The 19,423-nt window shown below is 43.1% G+C and overlaps 1 protein-coding gene across 1 annotated transcript in view; it reads left to right on the top strand.

Annotated features, from left to right (window-relative positions):
• Nucleotides 1–15,577, top strand: part of LOC139396414 (PDZ domain-containing protein 2-like) — a gene marked incomplete at its 5' end in the record, with an annotated part of 39,991 nt that extends 24,414 nt beyond the window's left edge. Inside the window, 4 exons of the mRNA XM_071143452.1 lie at nt 4,131–4,232; nt 6,217–6,514; nt 13,778–13,912; nt 14,990–15,577. Coding sequence (XP_070999553.1) covers nt 4,131–4,232; nt 6,217–6,514; nt 13,778–13,912; nt 14,990–15,156 — 702 coding nt within the window. The remainder of the gene's footprint in view (nt 1–4,130; nt 4,233–6,216; nt 6,515–13,777; nt 13,913–14,989) is intronic.
• Nucleotides 15,578–19,423: the final 3,846 nt, after the last annotated feature.

Raw genomic sequence — 19,423 nt, 5'->3', positions numbered from 1 at the left:
ATTTTTTTATCTCTTAGGACTAACACACAAACACATGTTGGCCCTGCTGAAGGAAGCCAAGTCTCTCTCTGAGGTAACCAGAGAGTCTGTCTGTAGCTGCATCTGTTGGCTCCATTAGTGAAACATATTGGAGGGTTGCTGGTGTGGGATGGAGTGCTTCTCAGTGGAGTGTCTAAGAACACCAGGATCTCTCAGTTCTCAGGTCCATTTATCAGGTAGTTCAGGGTAAACAAGGGATCTGGTAGTTCAGGGTAAACAAGGGAGCAGGTAGTTCAGGGTAAACAAGGGAGCAGGTAGTTCAGGGTAAACAAGGGAGCATGTAGTTCAGGGTAAACAAGGGAGCAGGTAGTTCAGGGTAAACAAGGGATTATGTAGTTCAGGGGATCAGGTAGTTCAGGGGATCAGGTAGTTCAGTGGATCAGGTAGTTCAGGGGATCAGGTAGTTCAGGAGATCCAGTAGTTCAGGGGATCAGGTAGTTCAGGGGATCAGGTAGTTCAGGGGATCAGGTAGTTCAGGGGATCATGTAGTTCAGGAGATCCGGTAGTTCAGGGGATCAGGTAGTTCAGGGGATCAGGTAGTTCAGGAGATCCGGTAGTTCAGGGGATCCGGTAGTTCAGGGGATCAGGTAGTTCAGGGGATCAGGTAGTTCAGGGGATCAGGTAGTTCAGGGGATCAGGTAGTTCAGAAGATCAGGTAGTTCAGGAGATCCGGTAGTTCAGGGGATCATGTAGTTCAGGGGATCATGTAGTTCAGAGGATCCGGTAGTTCAGGGGATCATGTAGTTCAGGGGATCAGGTAGTTCAGTGGATCAGGTAGTTCAGGGGATCAGGTAGTTCAGGGGATCAGGTAGTTCAGGGGATCAGGTAGTTCAGGAGATCAGGTAGTTCAGGAGATCCGGTAGTTCAGGGGATCAGGTAGTTCAGGGGATCAGGTAGTTCGGGGGATCATGTAGTTCAGGAGATCAGGTAGTTCAGAAGATCAGGTAGTTCAGGAGATCCGGTAGTTCAGGAGATCCGGTAGTTCAGGGGATCAGGTAGTTCAGGGGATCAGGTAGTTCAGGAGATCCGGTAGTTCAGGGGATCAGGTAGTTCAGGGGATCAGATAGTTCAGGGGATCAGATAGTTCAGGGGATCATGTAGTTCAGGGGATCAGGTAGTTCAGGGGATCCGGTAGTTCAGGGGATCCGGTAGTTCAGGGGATTCGGTAGTTCAGGGGATCAGATAGTTCAGGGGATCAGATAGTTCAGGGATCATGTAGTTCAGGGGATCAGGTAGTTCAGGGGATCCGGTAGTTCAGGGGATCAGGTAGTTCAGGGGATCAGGTAGTTCAGGAGATCCGGTAGTTCAGGGGATCAGGTAGTTCAGGGGATCAGGTAGTTCAGGGGATCAGGTACTTCAGGGAATCCAGTTGTTCATGGGATCAGGTAGTTCAGGGGATCAGGTAGTTCAGTGGATCAGGTAGTTCAGGGGATCTGGTAGTTCAGAGGATCAGGTAGTTCAGGGGATCAGGTAGTTCAGGGGATCAGGTAGTTCAGGGAATCCGGTAGTTCAGGGGATCCGGTTGTTCAGGGATCCGGTTGTTCAGGGTTAACAGGGGAGGAGTTTAGATAATAAAGGATTCTGGGAAATTAACACAATAGCACAAATGACTAAACACTTCAGATATTCGGTTGAGGAAAGGTAGCATGGTCCTACATCCCTTTGTGCCCTCTTTCCAACAGTATTTGGCGTGACATTGACCATATACTGGAATCCTGGAAGGATATTGACCTCATCCCGTCAGTAGAGGATGCCTGGTTATTTTAAAAAAAATGCCTTTCTCACCGTCTTAAATAAGCATGCCCCATTCAAGAAATGTAGAACCAGGAACAGATATAGCCCTTGGTTCTCTCCAGATCTGACTGCCCTTAACCAACACAAAAACAACTTGTGGTGTTCTGCATTAGCATCGAACAGCTCCCGTGATATGCAACTTTTCAGGGAAGTTAGAAACCAACATACACAGGCAGTTAGAAAAGCCAAGGCTAGCTTTTTCAAGCAGAAATTTGCTTCCTGCAACACAAACTCAAAAAAGTTATTGGACACTGTAAAGTCCATGGAGAATAAGAACATCTCCCAGCTGCCCACTGCACTGAAGATAGGAAACTCTATTGTTGCCACCCCTATTACTAGCCTGTTCAACCTCTCTTTTGTGTCGTCTGAGATTCCCAAAGATTGGAAAGCAGCTGCGGTCATCCCCCTCTTCAAAGGGGGGACACTCTTGAACCAAACTGCTACAGACCTATATCTATCCTACCCTGCCTTTCTGAGGTCTTTCGAAAGCCAAGTCAACAAACAGATAACCGACCATTTTGAATCCCACCGCACCTTCTCCGCTATGCAATCTGGTTTCAGAGCTGGTCATGGGTGCACCTCCGCCACGCTCAAGTTCCTAAACGATATCGTAACCGCCATCAATAAGAAACAATGCTGTGCAGCCGTAATCATTGACCTGGCCAAGGCTTTCGACTCTGTCAATCACCACATCCTCATCGGCAGACTCGATAGCCTTGGTTTCTCAAATGATTGCCTCGCCTGGTTCACCAACTACTTCTCTGATAGAGTTAATTGTGTCAAATCGGAGGGCCTTTTGTCCGGGCCTCTGGCAGTCTCTATGGGGGTGCCACAGGGTTCAATTCTTGGGCCGACTCTCTTCTCTGTATACATCAATGATGTCGCTCTTGCTGCTGGTGAGTCTCTGATCCACCTCTACGCAGACGACACCATTCTGTATACTTCTGGCCCTTCTTTGGACACTGTGTTAACAAACCTCCAGACGAGCTTCAATGCCATACAACTCTCCTTCCGTGGCCTCCAACTGCTCTTAAATACAAGTAAAACTAAATGCATGCTCTTCAACCGATCGCTGCCTGCACCTGCCCGCCCGTCCAGCATCACTACTCTGGACGGTTCTGACTTAGAATATGTGGACAACTACAAATACCTAGGTGTCTGGTTAGACTGTAAACTCTCCTTCCAGACTCACATCAAACATCTCCAATCCAAAGTTAAATCTAGAATTGGCTTCCAATTTCGCAACAAAGCATCCTTCACTCATGCTGCCAAACCTACCCTCGTAAAACTCACCATCCTACCGATCCTCAACTTCGGCGATGTCATTTACAAAATAGCTTCCAATACCCTACTCAATAAATTGGATGCAGTCTATCACAGTGCCATCCGTTTCGTCACCAAAGCCCCATATACTACCCACCACTGCGACCTGTACGCTCTCGTTGGCTGGCCCTCGCTTCATACTCGTCGCCAAACCCACTGGCTCCAGGTCATCTACAAGACCCTGCTAGGTAAAGTCCCCCCTTATTTCAGCTCGCTGGTCACCATAGCAGCACCCACCTGCAGCACACACTCCAGCAGGTATATCTCTCTGGTCACCCCCAAAGCCAATTCCTCATTTGGCCGCCTCTCCTTCCAGTTCTCTGCTGCCAATGACTGGAACGAACTACAAAAATCTCTGAAACTGGAAACACTTATCTCCCTCACTAGCTTTAAGCACCAGCTGTCAGAGCAGCTCACATATTACTGCACCTGTACATAGCCCATCTATAATTTAGCCCAAACAACTACCGCTTCCCCTACTGTATTTATTTATTTATTTTGCTCATTTGCACCCCATTATTTCTATTTCTACTTTGCACGTTCTTCCACTGCATATCTACCATTCCAGTGTTTTACTTGCTATATTGTATTTACTTTGCCACCATGGCCTTTTTTTGCCTTTACCTCCCTTATCTCACCTCATTTGCTCACATTGTATATAGACTTATTTTTCTACTGTATTATTGACTGTATGTTTGTTTTACTCCATGTGTAACTCTGTGTTGTTGTATGTGTCGAGCTGCTTTGCTTTATCTTGGCCAGGTCGCAATTGTAAATGAGAACTTGTTCTCAACTTGCCTACCTGGTTAAATAAAGGTGAAAAAATAATATATATATTAGTTGTTAAGACAGCACCAGGCTAGAGGAGAGGAGTGTCAGGGATATAATGTCTGAGACATTGTTGAAGTATTTTCATCCTTGTCTTGAAAGATTCACATTGTGTGTGTTGTTTCTGCCCCCCCCCCCCCACCTAGGATAAAGATGATACCCACTTTGTAGTCTTCTCTAAAGAAGAGGGATCCGGACTTGGTTTCAGCATCGCTGGTGGAATGGACCTTGAGCAGAAGTCCATAACTGTAAGTAGTATACCAGTAGTATACCAGTAGTATACCAGTAGTATACCAGTAGTATAACAGTAGTATAAAAGTAGTATACCAGTAGTATTACAGTAGTATAACAGTAGTATTACAGTAGTATACCAGTAGTATAACAGTAGTATACCAGTAGTATACCAGTAGTATACCAGTAGTATAACAGTATAATTACAGTATTATTACAGTAGCATTACAGTAGTATAACAGTAGTATAACAGTAGTATTACAGTAGTATAACAGTAGTATTACAGCAGTAGTATTACAGTAGTATTACAGTAGTATAACAGTAGTATTACAGTAGTATAACAGTAGTATTACAGTAGTATAACAGTAGTATACTAGTAGTATAACAGTAGTATTACAGTAGTATAACAGTAGTATTACAGCAGTAGTATTACAGTGGTATTACAGCAGTAGTATTACAGTAGTATAACAGTAGTATAACAGTAGTATAATAGTAGTATTACAGCAGTAGTATTACAGCAGTATTACAGCAGTAGTATAACAGTAGTATTACAGTAGTATTACAGTAGTATAACTTCTAACTTCTTATGGCTACAATCCCGTTAACGGGAGCGATATGACACTAGCCAGTGAAAGTGCAGGGCGCCAATTTCAAAACATCAAAAATCTCATTGTTAAAACTCCTCAAAGTATCTCATACCATTTTAAAGCTATTCTGGTTGTTAATCCCACCACAGTGTCCGATTTTCAAATATGCTTTACAGCAAAAGCACCTCAAACGATTATGTTAGGTCACCACATAGCCACAGAAAAACACAGCCGTTTTTCCAGCCAAAGATTTTCCAGACAAGAGTCACAAAAACCACAAATAGAGATAAAATTAATCACTAACCTTTGATCACCTTCATCAGATGACACTCATAGGACTTCATGTTACACAAAACATGCATGTTTTGTTTGATAAAGTTAATATTTATGAAAATCTGAGTTTACATTGGCGCGTTAGATTCACTAGTTCCAAAAACATCCAGTGATTTTGCATAGCCACATCAATTCAACAGAAATACTCATCATAAATGTAGATGATAATATGAGTTATACACATGGAATTATAGATATACCTCTCCGTAATGCAACCGCTGTGTCAGATTTTTTAAAAACTTTACTGGAAAAAGTAACCCATGCAATAATCTGAGACGGCGCTCAGAAGTAAAAATCACAATAGCCGCAACGATGGCGTCAACATAAACAAGACATTACATGATAAAAATTCACTTACCTTTGATGATCTACATCAGAAAGCACTCCAGGAGTCCCAGGTCCACAATAAATGTTTGATTTGTTCGATAATATCCGTTATTTATGTCCAAATACCTTCTTTTGTTAGTATACATATCCAAACGCTAATTCTGGTCAGCGTTACATCGGACAAAAACGTCAAAGAGTTATATTACAGGTCAAAAAAACATTTAAAACTAAGTACAGAATCAATCATTAGGATGTTTTTAACATATAGCTTCAATAAAGTTCCAACCGGAGTATTCCTTTGTGTAAGCGTGATCAGAAAATGGCTGCTTGATAGACACCTGATACATTCTGCTCTCATTCATTCCCACAACAATTTCATTGGGGACTCTGGTGAATACATACAAAGCTCAGATTTCTCACTTCCTGTTTTGATTTCTCCTCAGGATTTTGCCTGCCATATGAGTTCTGTTATACTCACAGACATCATTCAAACAGTTTTAGAAACTTTAGAATGTTTTCTATCCAATACTAATAATATTATGCATACATTAGCAGCTGAGACTGAGGAGCAGGCCGTTTACTTTGGGCAACTTATTCATCCAAGCTACTCAATACTGCCCCCCAGCCATAAGAAGATAACAGTAGTATAACAGTAGTATTACAGTAGTATAACATTAGTATAACAGTAGGCTAGGAGTTGATTTGGGATTTAACTTCACTTCTTAACTCTCCCACTTACCTCTGTTTGGGGCAGGTCCATCGGGTGTTCTCTAAAGGCGTGGCCGGCCTGGAAGGAACCATTCAGCGGGGGGACAGTATCCTGTCCATCAACGGCAGCAGCTTGGAGGGGACGTCCCACGTAGAAGCCGTGTCCTGTCTCCACCAGGCTAGACTGTCCTCTCAGGTCCTGGTGGTTATTCGCAGGGGGAAGGACAGTGAAGGACAGATGTCCCCGAGACAACATGACCTGGCCCACCACACCGGAAGAAGCTACTCCCTGGGATGCAGAGAGAACCGGCCTGAGACGACTAGATCTGTTATGGGACTGGGAGGTACAGGATAGGAAACGTTAACATACTGCAAAGCCGGAGTGATCTGCACATTTTTTTTTGTAGCTTTCAAATAGGCACATTCTTCTCCTATACACTGCAACTCTTCCCTGAGTCCTTGGTGTACAGGAGATGTGTTTTTCTGCCAACTAATGGTTAATAAACAACTCTCAAGGGGCTCATAACATTATATTTTCCAGAATTACGTTGTGTCCGTTTTATTTTTTTCCTGGTTTTAGATCTAGTAGGACTTGTTTACTCTCGGTATGGTTGTTCTAAGTCCGTGTAATGCCATTAATCACATCATAAGACCAATTTTTAAGTCTTAAACAAAGAAAACGAACAAGTTTAGATTTAATAGCATATTTAGAAAGAGAGGAGTGAATTGGTCTAGTAATGTTTCTGCCTAGTGCTACAGCACGCCATGGCAGAGTTCACTAAACAACTGACACCCAATGACATAACATACATTACATACATAACATACATAACATACATAACATACATAACATACATTACGTTACATACAAACAATTACATTTACATTAATCATGGTATCTTTCTGTGCAGATATATTGAAGCAACATCTCAAGACATCAGACAGGATGTTAAAGCTTGGTCACAAATGGGTCTTCCAAAGCTGAAATAAATCATTCTCTCTACTAATTTTTTTATTGAGTATGACGCTACAAGCTTGGCACACCTGTATTTGGGAGTTTCTACCTTTCTTCTCTGCAGATCCACTCAAGCTCTGTCGGGTTGGAATGGGGAGCGTCGCTGCACAGCTATTTTCAGGTCTCCCCAGAGTTGTTAGATTGGGTTAATGTCTGGTCTCTGGCTGGGCCTTTCAAGGACATTCAGAGACTTGTCTCGAAGCCACTCCTGCGTAGTCTTGGCTGTGTACTTATGGTCATTGTCTTGTTGGAAAGTGAACCTTTGCCCCAGTCTGAGGTCCTGTGTGCTCTGGATCTCTCTGTTCTCTGCTCCGTTCATCTTTCCCTTGATCCTGACTAGTCTCTCAGTCCCTACCGCTGTAAACCATCCCCACAGCATGATGCTGCCACCACCATGCTTCACCGTAGGGAATGGTGCCAGGTTTCCTCTAGACGTGACGCTTGGCATTCAAGCCAAAGAGTTCAATCTTGGTTTCATCAGACCAGAGAATCTTGTTTCTCATGGTCTGAGAGTCCTTTAGGTGCTTTTTAGCAAACTCCAAGCGGGCCTTTTACTGAGTAGTGGCTTCCGTCTGGCCACTCTACCATTAAGTCCTGATTGGTGGAGTGCTGCGAAAATGGTTGTCCTTCTGGAAGGTTCTCCCATCTCCACAGATGAACTCTGGAGCTCCGTCAGAGTGACCGTCGGGTTCTTGGTCACCACTCTGACCAAGGTCCTTCTTCCCCGATTTTGCCGGGCAGCCAGTTCTAGGGAGAGTCTTGGTGTTTCCAAACTTCTTCAATTTAAGAATGATGGAGGCCACTGTGTTCTTGGGGACCTTCAATGCTGCAGAAATGTTTTGGTACCCTTCCCCAGATCTGTGTCTCTGAGCTCTACGGACAATTCCTTTGACCTCATTGACCTTTGGTTTTTGCTCTGACATGCTCTGTCAGCTGTGGGACCTTATATAGACAGGTGTGTGCCTTTCCAAATCATGTCCAATCAATTGAATTTACCACAGGTTGACTCCAATCAAGTTGTAGAAACATCTCAAGGATGATCAATGGAAACAGGATGCACCTGAGTTCAATTTTGTGTCTCAGCAAATTTCAATTAATAAAATTTAAACTTGTTTTCGTTTTGTAATTATGGGGTATTGTTTGTAGATTGCTGAGCATTTAAAAAAAAATGTCGTCCATTTTAGAATAAGGCTGTAATGTAACAACATGTGGAAAAAGTCAAGGAGTCTGAAAACCTTCTGAATGCACTGTATGCCGGACTCTGACATTGCTTGTTCTGATATTTCTTTCATTCTTTATTTTTACTTCATGGATTATGTGTGCATTGTTTTTGTATTGCTAGGTATTACTGCACTGTTGGAGCTAGAAACACAAGCATTAGGTATTACTGTACTGTTGGAGCTAGAAACACAAGCATTAGGTATTACTGTACTGTTGGAGCCAGAAACACAAGCATTAGGTATTACTGCACTGTTGGAGCTAGAAACACAAGCATTAGGTATTACTGTACTGTTGGAGCTAGAAACACAAGCATTAGGTATTACTGCACTGTTGGAGCTAGAAACACAAGCATTAGGTATTACTGCACTGTTGGAGCCAGAAACACAAGCATAGGTATTACTGCACTGTTGGAGCTAGAAACACAAGCATTAGGTATTACTGTACTGTTGGAATCTAGAAACACAAGCATTAGGTATTACTGTACTGTTGGAATCTAGAAACACAAGCATTAGATATTACTGTACTGTTGGAGCTAGAAACACAAGCATTAGGTATTACTGCACTGTTGGAGCTACAAACACAAGCATTAGGTATTACTGCACTGTTGGAGCTACAAACACAAGCATTAGGTATTACTGTACTGTTGGAGCTAGAAACACAAGCATTTGGTATTACTGTAATGTTGGAGCTAGAAACACAAGCATTAGGTATTACTGCACTGTTGGAGCCAGAAACACAAGCATTAGGTATTACTGTACTGTTGGAGCTAGAAACACAAGCATTAGATATTACTGTACTGTTGGAGCTAGAAACACAAGCATTAGGTATTACTGCACTGTTGGAGCTACAAACACAAGCATTAGGTATTACTGCACTGTTGGAGCTACAAACACAAGCATTAGGTATTACTGTACTGTTGGAGCTAGAAACACAAGCATTTGGTATTACTGTACTGTTGGAGCTAGAAACACAAGCATTAGGTATTACTGCACTGTTGGAGCCAGAAACACAAGCATTAGGTATTACTGCACTGTTGGAGCCAGAAACACAAGCATTATGTATTACTGCACTGTTGGAGCTAGAAACACAAGCATTAGGTATTACTGTACTGTTGGAAGCTACAAACACAAGCATTAGATATTACTGTACTGTTGGAGCTAGAAACACAAGCTTTAGGAATTACTGCACTGTTGGAGCCAGAAACACAAGCATTAGGTATTACTGTACTGTTGGAGCTAGAAACACAAGCATTAGGTATTACTGCACTGTTGGAATCTAGAAACACAAGCATTAGGTATTACTGTACTGTTGGAGCTAGAAACACAAGCATTAGGTATTACTGTACTGTTGGAGCTACAAACACAAGCATTAGGTATTACTGCACTGTTGGAGCTACAAACACAAGCATTAGGTATTACTGTACTGATGGAGCTAGAAACACAAGCATTAGGTATTACTGTACTGTTGGAGCTAGACACACAAGCATTAGGTAATACTGCACTGTTGGAGCTAGAAACACAAGCATTAGGTATTACTGCACTGTTGGAGCTACAAACACAAGCATTAGGTATTACTGCACTGTTGGAGCTACAAACACAAGCATTAGGTATTACTGTACTGTTGGAGCTAGAAACACAAGCATTTGGTATTACTGTACTGTTGGAGCTAGAAACACAAGCATTAGGTAGTACTGCACTGTTGGAGCCAGAAACACAAGCATTAGGTATTACTGCACTGTTGGAGCCAGAAACACAAGCATTAGGTATTACTGTACTGTTGGAGCTACAAACACAAGCATTAGGTATTACTGTACTGTTGGAGCTAGAAACACAAGCATTAGGTATTACTGTACTGTTGGAAGCTACAAACACAAGCATTAGGTATTACTGTACTGTTGGAGCTACAAACACAAGCATTAGGTAATACTGCACTGTTGGAGCTAGAAACACAATCATTAGGTATTACTGCACTGTTGGAGCTAGAAACACAAGCATTAGGTATTACTGCACTGTTGGAGCTAGAAACACAAGCATTAGGTATTACTGCACTGTTGGAGCTACAAACACAAGCATTAGGTATTACTGCACTGTTGGAGCTACAAACACAAGCATTAGGTATTACTGCACTGTTGGAGCTAGAAACACAAGCATTAGGTATTACTGCACTATTGGAGCTAGAAACACAAGCATTAGGTATTACTGCACTATTGGAGCTAGAAACACAAGCATTAGGTATTACTGTACTGTTGGAGCTAGACACACAAGCATTAGGTATTATTGTACTGTTGGAGCTACAAACACAAGCATTAGGTATTACTGCACTGTTGGAGCTACAAACACAAGCATTAGGTATTACTGCACTGTTGGAGCTAGCAGCACAAGCATTTGGTATTACTGCACTGTTGGAGCTAGAAACACAAGCATTAGGTATTACTGCACTGTTGGAGCTAGAAACACAAGCATTAGGTATTACTGCACTGTTGGAGCTACAAACACAAGCATTAGGTATTACTGCACTGTTGGAGCTAGCAACACAAGCATTTGGTATTACTGCACTGTTGGAGCTAGAAACACAAGCATTAGGTAATACTGCACTGTTGGAGCTAGAAACACAAGCATTCGGTATTACTGTACTGTTGGAGCCAGAAACACAAGCATTAGGTAATACTGTACTGATGGAGCTACAAACACAAGCATTAGGTATTACTGCACTGTTGGAGCTACAAACACAAGCATTAGGTATTACTGCACTGTTGGAGCTACAAACACAAGCATTAGGTATTACTGTACTGTTGGAGCTAGAAACACAAGCATTTGGTATTACTGTACTGTTGGAGCTAGAAACACAAGCATTAGGTATTACTGCACTGTTGGAGCCAGAAACACAAGCATTAGGTATTACTGTACTGTTGGAGCTAGAAACACAAGCATTAGATATTACTGTACTGTTGGAGCTAGAAACACAAGCTTTAGGTATTACTGCACTGTTGGAGCCAGAAACACAAGCATTAGGTATTACTGTACTGTTGGAGCTAGAAACACAAGCATTAGGTATTACTGCACTGTTGGAATCTAGAAACACAAGCATTAGGTATTACTGTACTGTTGGAGCTAGAAACACAAGCATTAGGTATTACTGTACTGTTGGAGCTAGAAACACAAGCATTAGGTATTACTGTACTGTTGGAGCTAGAAACACAAGCATTAGGTAATACTGCACTGTTGGAGCTAGAAACACAAGCATTAGGTATTACTGCACTGTTGGAGCCAGAAACACAAGCATTAGGTATTACTGTACTGTTGGAGCTAGAAACACAAGCATTAGATATTACTGTACTGTTGGAGCTAGAAACACAAGCTTTAGGTATTACTGCACTGTTGGAGCCAGAAACACAAGCATTAGGTATTACTGTACTGTTGGAGCTAGAAACACAAGCATTAGGTATTACTGCACTGTTGGAATCTAGAAACACAAGCATTAGGTATTACTGTACTGTTGGAGCTAGAAACACAAGCATTAGGTATTACTGTACTGTTGGAGCTAGAAACACAAGCATTAGGTATTACTGTACTGTTGGAGCTAGAAACACAAGCATTAGGTAATACTGCACTGTTGGAGCTAGAAACACAAGCATTAGGTATTACTGCACTGTTGGAGCCAGAAACACAAGCATTAGGTATTACTGTACTGTTGGAGCTAGAAACACAAGCATTAGGTATTACTGTACTGTTGGAGCTAGAAACACAAGCATTAGGTATTACTGCACTGTTGGAGCTAGAAACACAAGCATTAGGTATTACTGTACTGTTGGAGCTACAAACACAAGCATTAAGTATTACTGCACTGTTGGAGCTAGAAACACAAGCATTAGGTATTACTGTACTGATGGAGCTAGAAACACAAGCATTAGATATTACTGTACTGTTGGAGCCAGAAACACAAGCATTAGGTATTACTGTACTGTTGGAGCTAGAAACACAAGCATTAGATATTACTGCACTGTTGGAGCCAGAAACACAAGCATTAGGTATTACTGTACTGTTGGAGCTAGAAACACAAGCATTAGGTATTACTGTACTGTTGGAGCTAGAAACACAAGCATTAGGTATTACTGCACTGTTGGAGCCAGAAACACAAGCATTAGGTATTACTGTACTGTTGGAGCTAGAAACACAAGCATTAGGTATTACTGTACTGTTGGAGCTAGAAACACAAGCATTAGGTAATACTGCACTGTTGGTGCTAGAAACACAAGCATTAGGTATTACTGTACTGTTGGAGCCAGAAACACAAGCATTAGGTAATACTGCACTGTTGGTGCTAGAAACACAAGCACTACGCTGCACCTGAAATAACATCTGCAAATCTATATACGCGACCAATAAACTTTGATTTGATTTGATTTAGAGGACGGTTGTCCTGCAAACAGAGAAGTAATGAACTTCTCTGCCATTTTGTTTGATATAGATGTTAACCAATCAGCATTCAACATTAGACCCACCCGTTGTATAATACTGTATCAATAACCATGTTTGATAGAGACGTTAATCAACACTCATTTTCTCATTAACCATTATCAGAAAATGTTTTTTGTTTCATAACCACACTTCAAATCACATTGTATTTGTCACATACACATGGTTAGCAGATGTTAATGGTCACATGGTTAGCAGATGTTAATGCGAGTGTAGCGAAATGCTTGTGCTTCTAGTTCCGACAATGCAGTAATAACCAACAAGTAATCTAACTAACAATTCCAAAACTACTACCTTATAGACACAAGTGTAAGGGGATAAAGAATATGTACATAAAGATATATGAATGAGTGATGGTACAGAGCGGCATAGGCAAGATGCAGTAGATGGTATCGAGTACAGTATATACATATGAGATGAGTAATGTAGGGTATGTAAACAAAGTGGCATAGTTTAAAGTGGCTAGTGATACATGTATTACATAAGGATACAGTAGATGATATAGAGTACAGTATATACATATACATATGAGATGAGTAATGTAGGGTATGTAAACATTATATTAAGTAGCATTGTTTAAAGTGGCTAGTGATATATTTTTCATCAATTTCCATTATTAAAGTGGCTGGAGTTGAGTCAGTGTCAGTGTCAGTGTGTTGGCAGCAGCCACTCAATGTTAGTGGTGGCTGTTTAATAGTCTGATGGTCTTGAGATAGAAGCTGTTTTTCAGTCTCTCGGTCCCACCTTTGATGCACCTGTACTTGACCTCGCCTTCTGGATGGTAACGGGGTGAACAGGCAGTGGCTTCAGTTCCTAAAACCAAAGCGCTATTTGTATAGAGCTGACATGATTCCTGCGGGACTGGGTGCTCACTGTGCCTCTGTGTGTTCCCATAGTGGTGGAGGTGGGTCCTGACGGGGCTCTGAGGGTGGAGCTGCTGAAGACGTCAGCTGGTCTGGGCTTCAGTCTGGAGGGGGGCAAAGCCTCGGCACACGGAGACCTACCCCTCAACGTTAAACGAGTCTTCAAAGGTCAGCCAACACACACACACACAAAGGAACACACACACGCAGGAACGTAAGTATACACACACCCAATACCTTGGTCTTTATTCCTATGGTGGTATGGCAGTGTGGCCACCAGAGGGGGCATTTCCCCAGCATGGCAGTCAAAACAGACACGGTCCGTGAGTTTGTCTGCCAATACAGACTTTCCAATGAAGAGAGGAGGGGAAGAGGAGAGGAGAGGAAGAGGAGAGGAGAGGAGAGGAGAGAAAAGAGGAGAGGAGAGGAGAGGAGGAGAGGAGAGGAGAGAAAAGAGGAGAGGAGGGGGAGAAGAGAGGAGGAGGAGAGGAGAGGAGGGGGAGAAGAGAGGAGAGGAGGGGGAGAAGAGAGGAGAGAAAAGAGGAGAGGGAGAGGAGGGGGAGAAGAGAGGAGAGGGGAGAAAAGAGGAGAGGAGGAGAGGAGAGGGAGAGGAGGAGAAGAGGAGAGTAGGAGGAGAGGAGGGGGAGAGGAGGAGAGGAGAGGGAGAGAAGGGGGAGAGGAGGAGAGGAGAGAAAAGAGGAGAGGAGAGATCCTGCGTAGACAGCTGAGTTGGGTTACATGTAGAGGAGAGATCCTGCGTAGACAGCTGGGTTGGGTTACATGTAGAGGAGAGGAGAGATCCTGTGTAGACAGCTGGGTTGGGTTACATGTAGAGGAGAGATCCTGCGTAGACAGCTGGGTTGGGTTACATGTAGAGGAGAGATCCTGCGTAGACAGCTGGGTTGGGTTACATGTAGAGGAGAGATCCTGCGTAGACAGCTGGGTTGGGTTACATGTAGAGGAGAGATCCTGTGTAGACAGCTGGGTTGGGTTACATGTAGGGGAGAGATCCTGTGTAGACAGCTGGATTGGGTTACATGAATCCTACACTATCTATTACAACAAGGTTTTATAGATCCAACATTTAAGTACTCAGTGATACAGTTATAATGCATTATGATAGTTATAATGCATTATGATAGTGTTATAATGCATTATGATACAGGTATAATGCGTTGTAATACTTGTCATGGCCATTTATGACCCATTATAACGTCTGATCATAATGAACCCAACCTCCTCTAGGTGGTGCTGCGGAGCTGTCGAGGGTGGTGGACGTGGGGGACGAGGTACTGGAGGTCAACGGACGCTCGCTGCAGGGCCTCATGCATTACGACGCCTGGAGCATCATCAAGGCCGTGAGCGAAGGCCCCGTGCAGCTGGTCATCAGGAAACCGCGGACCTCTGTATGACAGACACACAACAGACATATAGAACTAATATGAAGAACCAGACGTACCTCGTAGAACACGAATGTCAGCTCGAGGTGACATAATATATAATCCAGGACTTTTGTACGACAGACATACAACAGACATATCTCAGAGAACTATACATATAGCTACGGTGGCTGAAATGTTATTATCATGACATATTCTGATGAAACGGACAGACATTGCCAAGTGGTTATTTTGTTAAAGCAGACTGCAATTAGGTCCGGAATGTCAAATAGAGTGTCAAAACCAGATCGTGGAGTATGAGGCATTCTTTCTTTTATTATAGTGTTTCATACAGGAGGACAAGGGGCTATTATGGTGTCTTATACAGGAGGACGAGATACTATTATAGTGTCTTATACAGGAGGACAAGACACTATTATAGTGTTTTATACAGGAGGATATTAGACTATTATAGTGTTTTATACAGGAGGACAAGAGGCTATTATAGTGTCTTATACAGGATGATATTAGACTATTATAGTGTTTTTATACAGGAGGACAAGAGAGACTAGTATAGTGTTTTATACAGGAGGATATTAGACTATTATAGTGGTTTATACAGGAGGATATTAGACTATTATAGTGTTTTATACAGGAAGACGAGAGGCTAATATAGTGTGTTTTACAGGAGGATAAGAGAGTGTCTTTATGGTGGCATCTTGGAATATCTCTACAAGGTGTGGAAAGCGTTCCACAGGGATGCTGGCCCATGTTGACTCCAATGCTTTCCCACAGTTGTGTCAAGTTGGCTGGATGTCCTTTGGGTGGTGGACCATTCTTGATACACACGGGAAACTGTTGAGAGTGAAAAACCCAGCAGCGTTGCAGTTCTTGACACAAACTGGTGCGCGTGGCACCTACTACCATACCCTGTTCAAAGGGACTTAAATCTGTTGTCTTGCCTATTCACCCTCTGAATGGCAAACACACACAATCCATGTTTCAAAGGCTTAAAAAGTCCTTCTTCAACCGGTCTCCTCCCCTTCATCTACACTGATTGAAGTGGATTTAACAAGTGACATCAATAAGGATCATAGATTTCACCTGGATTCACCTCGTCAGTCTATGTCATGTAAAGAGCAGGTGTTCCTAATGTTTTGTACACTCAGTGTTGTATACTAGTATAACTGCTGTTGTTTATAATCAACTGCCGTTTGTGTACAATCAGCTCAATCAGACTTCACTACAGCAAAAGTTTTATATTTTTCTCTCTTAAAATGTGATTATTTTATGAATAAAATTAAATTGTCACTTTGCCTTTAAAACCTTTACCTCTTATTTGAACCAACCTTATTTTATGTCAAGGTATCGGTCAGTTTACCCTGTAGGTATCCGTCAGTGTACCCTATAGGTATCCTCTCAGTTTACCCTGTAGGTATCCGTCAGTGTACCCTATAGGTATCCTCTCAGTTTACCCTGTAGGTATCCTCTCAGTTTACCCTGTAGGTATCCTCTCAGTTTACCCTGTATGTATCCGTCAGTTTACCCTGTAGGTATCCATCAGTTTACCCTGTAGGTATCCTCCCAGTTTACCCTGTAGGTATCCTCTCAGTTTACCCTGTAGGTATCGGTCAGTTTACCCTGTAGGTATCCTCCCAGTTTACCCTGTAGGTATCCTCTCAGTTTACCCTGTAGGTATCGGTCAGTTTACCCTGTAGGTATCGGTCAGTTTACCCTGTAGGTATCGGTCAGTTTACCCTGTAGGTATCGGTCAGTTTACCCTGTAGGTATCCGTCAGTTTACCCTGTAGGTATCGGTCAGTTTACCCTGTAGGTATCGGTCAGTTTACCCTGTAGGTATCCGTCAGTTTACCCTGTAGGTATCGGTCAGTTTACCCTGTAGGTATCCTCTCAGTGTACCCTGTAGGTATCGGTCAGTTTACCCTGTAGGTATCCTCTCAGTTTACCCTGTAGGTATCCTCTCAGTGTACCCCGTAGGTATCCTCTCAGTGTACCCTGTAGGTATCCGTCAGTTTACCCTGTAGGTATCCTCTCAGTGTACCCCGTAGGTATCCTCTCAGTGTACCCTGTAGGTATCCTCTCAGTGTACCCCGTAGGTATCCATCAGTGTACCCTGTAGGTATCCGTCAGTTTACCCTGTAGGTATCGGTCAGTTTACCCTGTAGGTATCCATCAGTTTACCCTGTAGGTATCGGTCAGTTTACCCTGTAGGTATCCGTCAGTTTACCCTGTAGGTATCCTCCCAGTTTACCCTGTAGGTATCCTCTCAGTTTACCCTGTAGGTATCGGTCAGTTTACCCTGTAGGTATCCTCCCAGTTTACCCTGTAGGTATCCTCTCAGTTTACCCTGTAGGTATCGGTCAGTTTACCCTGTAGGTATCGGTCAGTTTACCCTGTAGGTATCGGTCAGTTTACCCTGTAGGTATCGGTCAGTTTACCCTGTAGGTATCCGTCAGTTTACCCTGTAGGTATCGGTCAGTTTACCCTGTAGGTATCGGTCAGTTTACCCTGTAGGTATCCGTCAGTTTACCCTGTAGGTATCGGTCAGTTTACCCTGTAGGTATCCTCTCAGTGTACCCTGTAGGTATCGGTCAGTTTACCCTGTAGGTATCCTCTCAGTTTACCCTGTAGGTATCCTCTCAGTGTACCCCGTAGGTATCCTCTCAGTGTACCCTGTAGGTATCCTCTCAGTGTACCCCGTAGGTATCCATCAGTGTACCCTGTAGGTATCCGTCAGTTTACCCTGTAGGTATCGGTCAGTTTACCCTGTAGGTATCCATCAGTTTACCCTGTAGGTATCGGTCAGTTTACCCTGTAGGTATCCGTCAGTTTACCCTGTAGGTATCCGTCAGTTTACCCTGTAGGTATCCTCTCAGTGTACCCTGTAGGTATCGGTCAGTTTACCCTGTAGGTATCCTCTCAGTTTACCCTGTAGGTATCCATCAGTGTACCCTGTAGGTATCCGTCAGTTTACCCTGTAGGTATCCTCTCAGTTTACCCTGTAGGTATCCGTCAGTTTACCCTGTAGGTATCCGTCAGTTTACCCTGTAGGTATCCATCAGTGTACCCTGTAGGTATCCGTCAGTTTACCCTGTAGGTATCCGTCAGTTTACCCTGTAGGTATCGGTCAGTTTACCCTGTAGGTATCGGTCAGTTTACCCTGTAGGTATCCGTCAGTTTACCCTGTAGGTATCCGTCAGTGTACCCTGTAGGTATCCATCAGTTTACCCTGTAGGTATCCTCTCAGTGTACCCTGTAGGTATCCTCTCAGTGTACCCTGTATGTATCCGTCAGTTTACCCTGTAGGTATCCTCTCAGTGTACCCTGTAGGTATCCTCTCAGTGTACCCTGTAGGTATCCATCAGTGTACTCTGTAGGTATCCGTCAGTTTACCCTGTAGGTATCCGTCAGTTTACCCTGTAGGTATCCTCTCAGTGTACCCTGTAGGTATCCTCTCAGTTTACCCTGTAGGTATCGGTCAGTTTACCCTGTAGGTATCCTCTCAGTTTACCCTGTAGGTATCCGTCAGTTTACCCTGTAGGTATCCGTCAGTTTACCCTGTAGGTATCCGTCAGTTTACCCTGTAGGTATCCGTCAGTTTACCCTGTAGGTATCCGTCAGTTTACCCTGTAGGTATCCGTCAGTTTACCCTGTATCTTGTCACCTAAATCCTCACACTGACCCAATGTGACACCTACAGTACCTGTGTCAGAGACTCACCTCTTTCTGCATCGTTGGAAGATAACTCTATTTGAAAGCTGAGTTGGATTAGAGCTACGGCGTTACGCTACTGGAGTTGAGTTGGATTAGAGCTACGGCTTTACGCTACTGGAGTTGAGTTGGATTAGAGCTACGGCCTTACGCTACTGGAGTTGAGTTGGATTAGAGCTACGGCTTTACGCTACTGGAGTTGAGTTGGATTAGAGCTACGGCCTTACGCTACTGGAGTTGAGTTGGATTAGAGCTACGGCCTTACGCTACTGGAGTTGAGTTGGATTAGAGCTACGGCTTTACGCTACTGGAGTTGAGTTGGATTAGAGCTACGGCCTTACGCTACTGGAGTTGAGTTGGATTAGAGCTACGGCCTTACGCTACTGGAGTTGCATTGTACGGTACTTAATGTGCGTGCATGGTGTGAATATCGGGTTCCAATCCAATGCTCTAAACCTGATATTTGAAAACAAGACATTTTAGAAATGAATTGAAATTATTCATTTTAATGATTAAGTATAGAGTGTGTTGAAGTTTCTACTTTATCCATATTTATAACATGTTTTTTA

Source organism: Oncorhynchus clarkii, unplaced genomic scaffold (genome assembly GCF_045791955.1).
Source record: "Oncorhynchus clarkii lewisi isolate Uvic-CL-2024 unplaced genomic scaffold, UVic_Ocla_1.0 unplaced_contig_9663_pilon_pilon, whole genome shotgun sequence".
Classification (NCBI taxonomy): Eukaryota; Metazoa; Chordata; class Actinopteri; order Salmoniformes; family Salmonidae; genus Oncorhynchus; species Oncorhynchus clarkii.
This window is presented reverse-complemented; position numbering and strand designations above follow the sequence as displayed.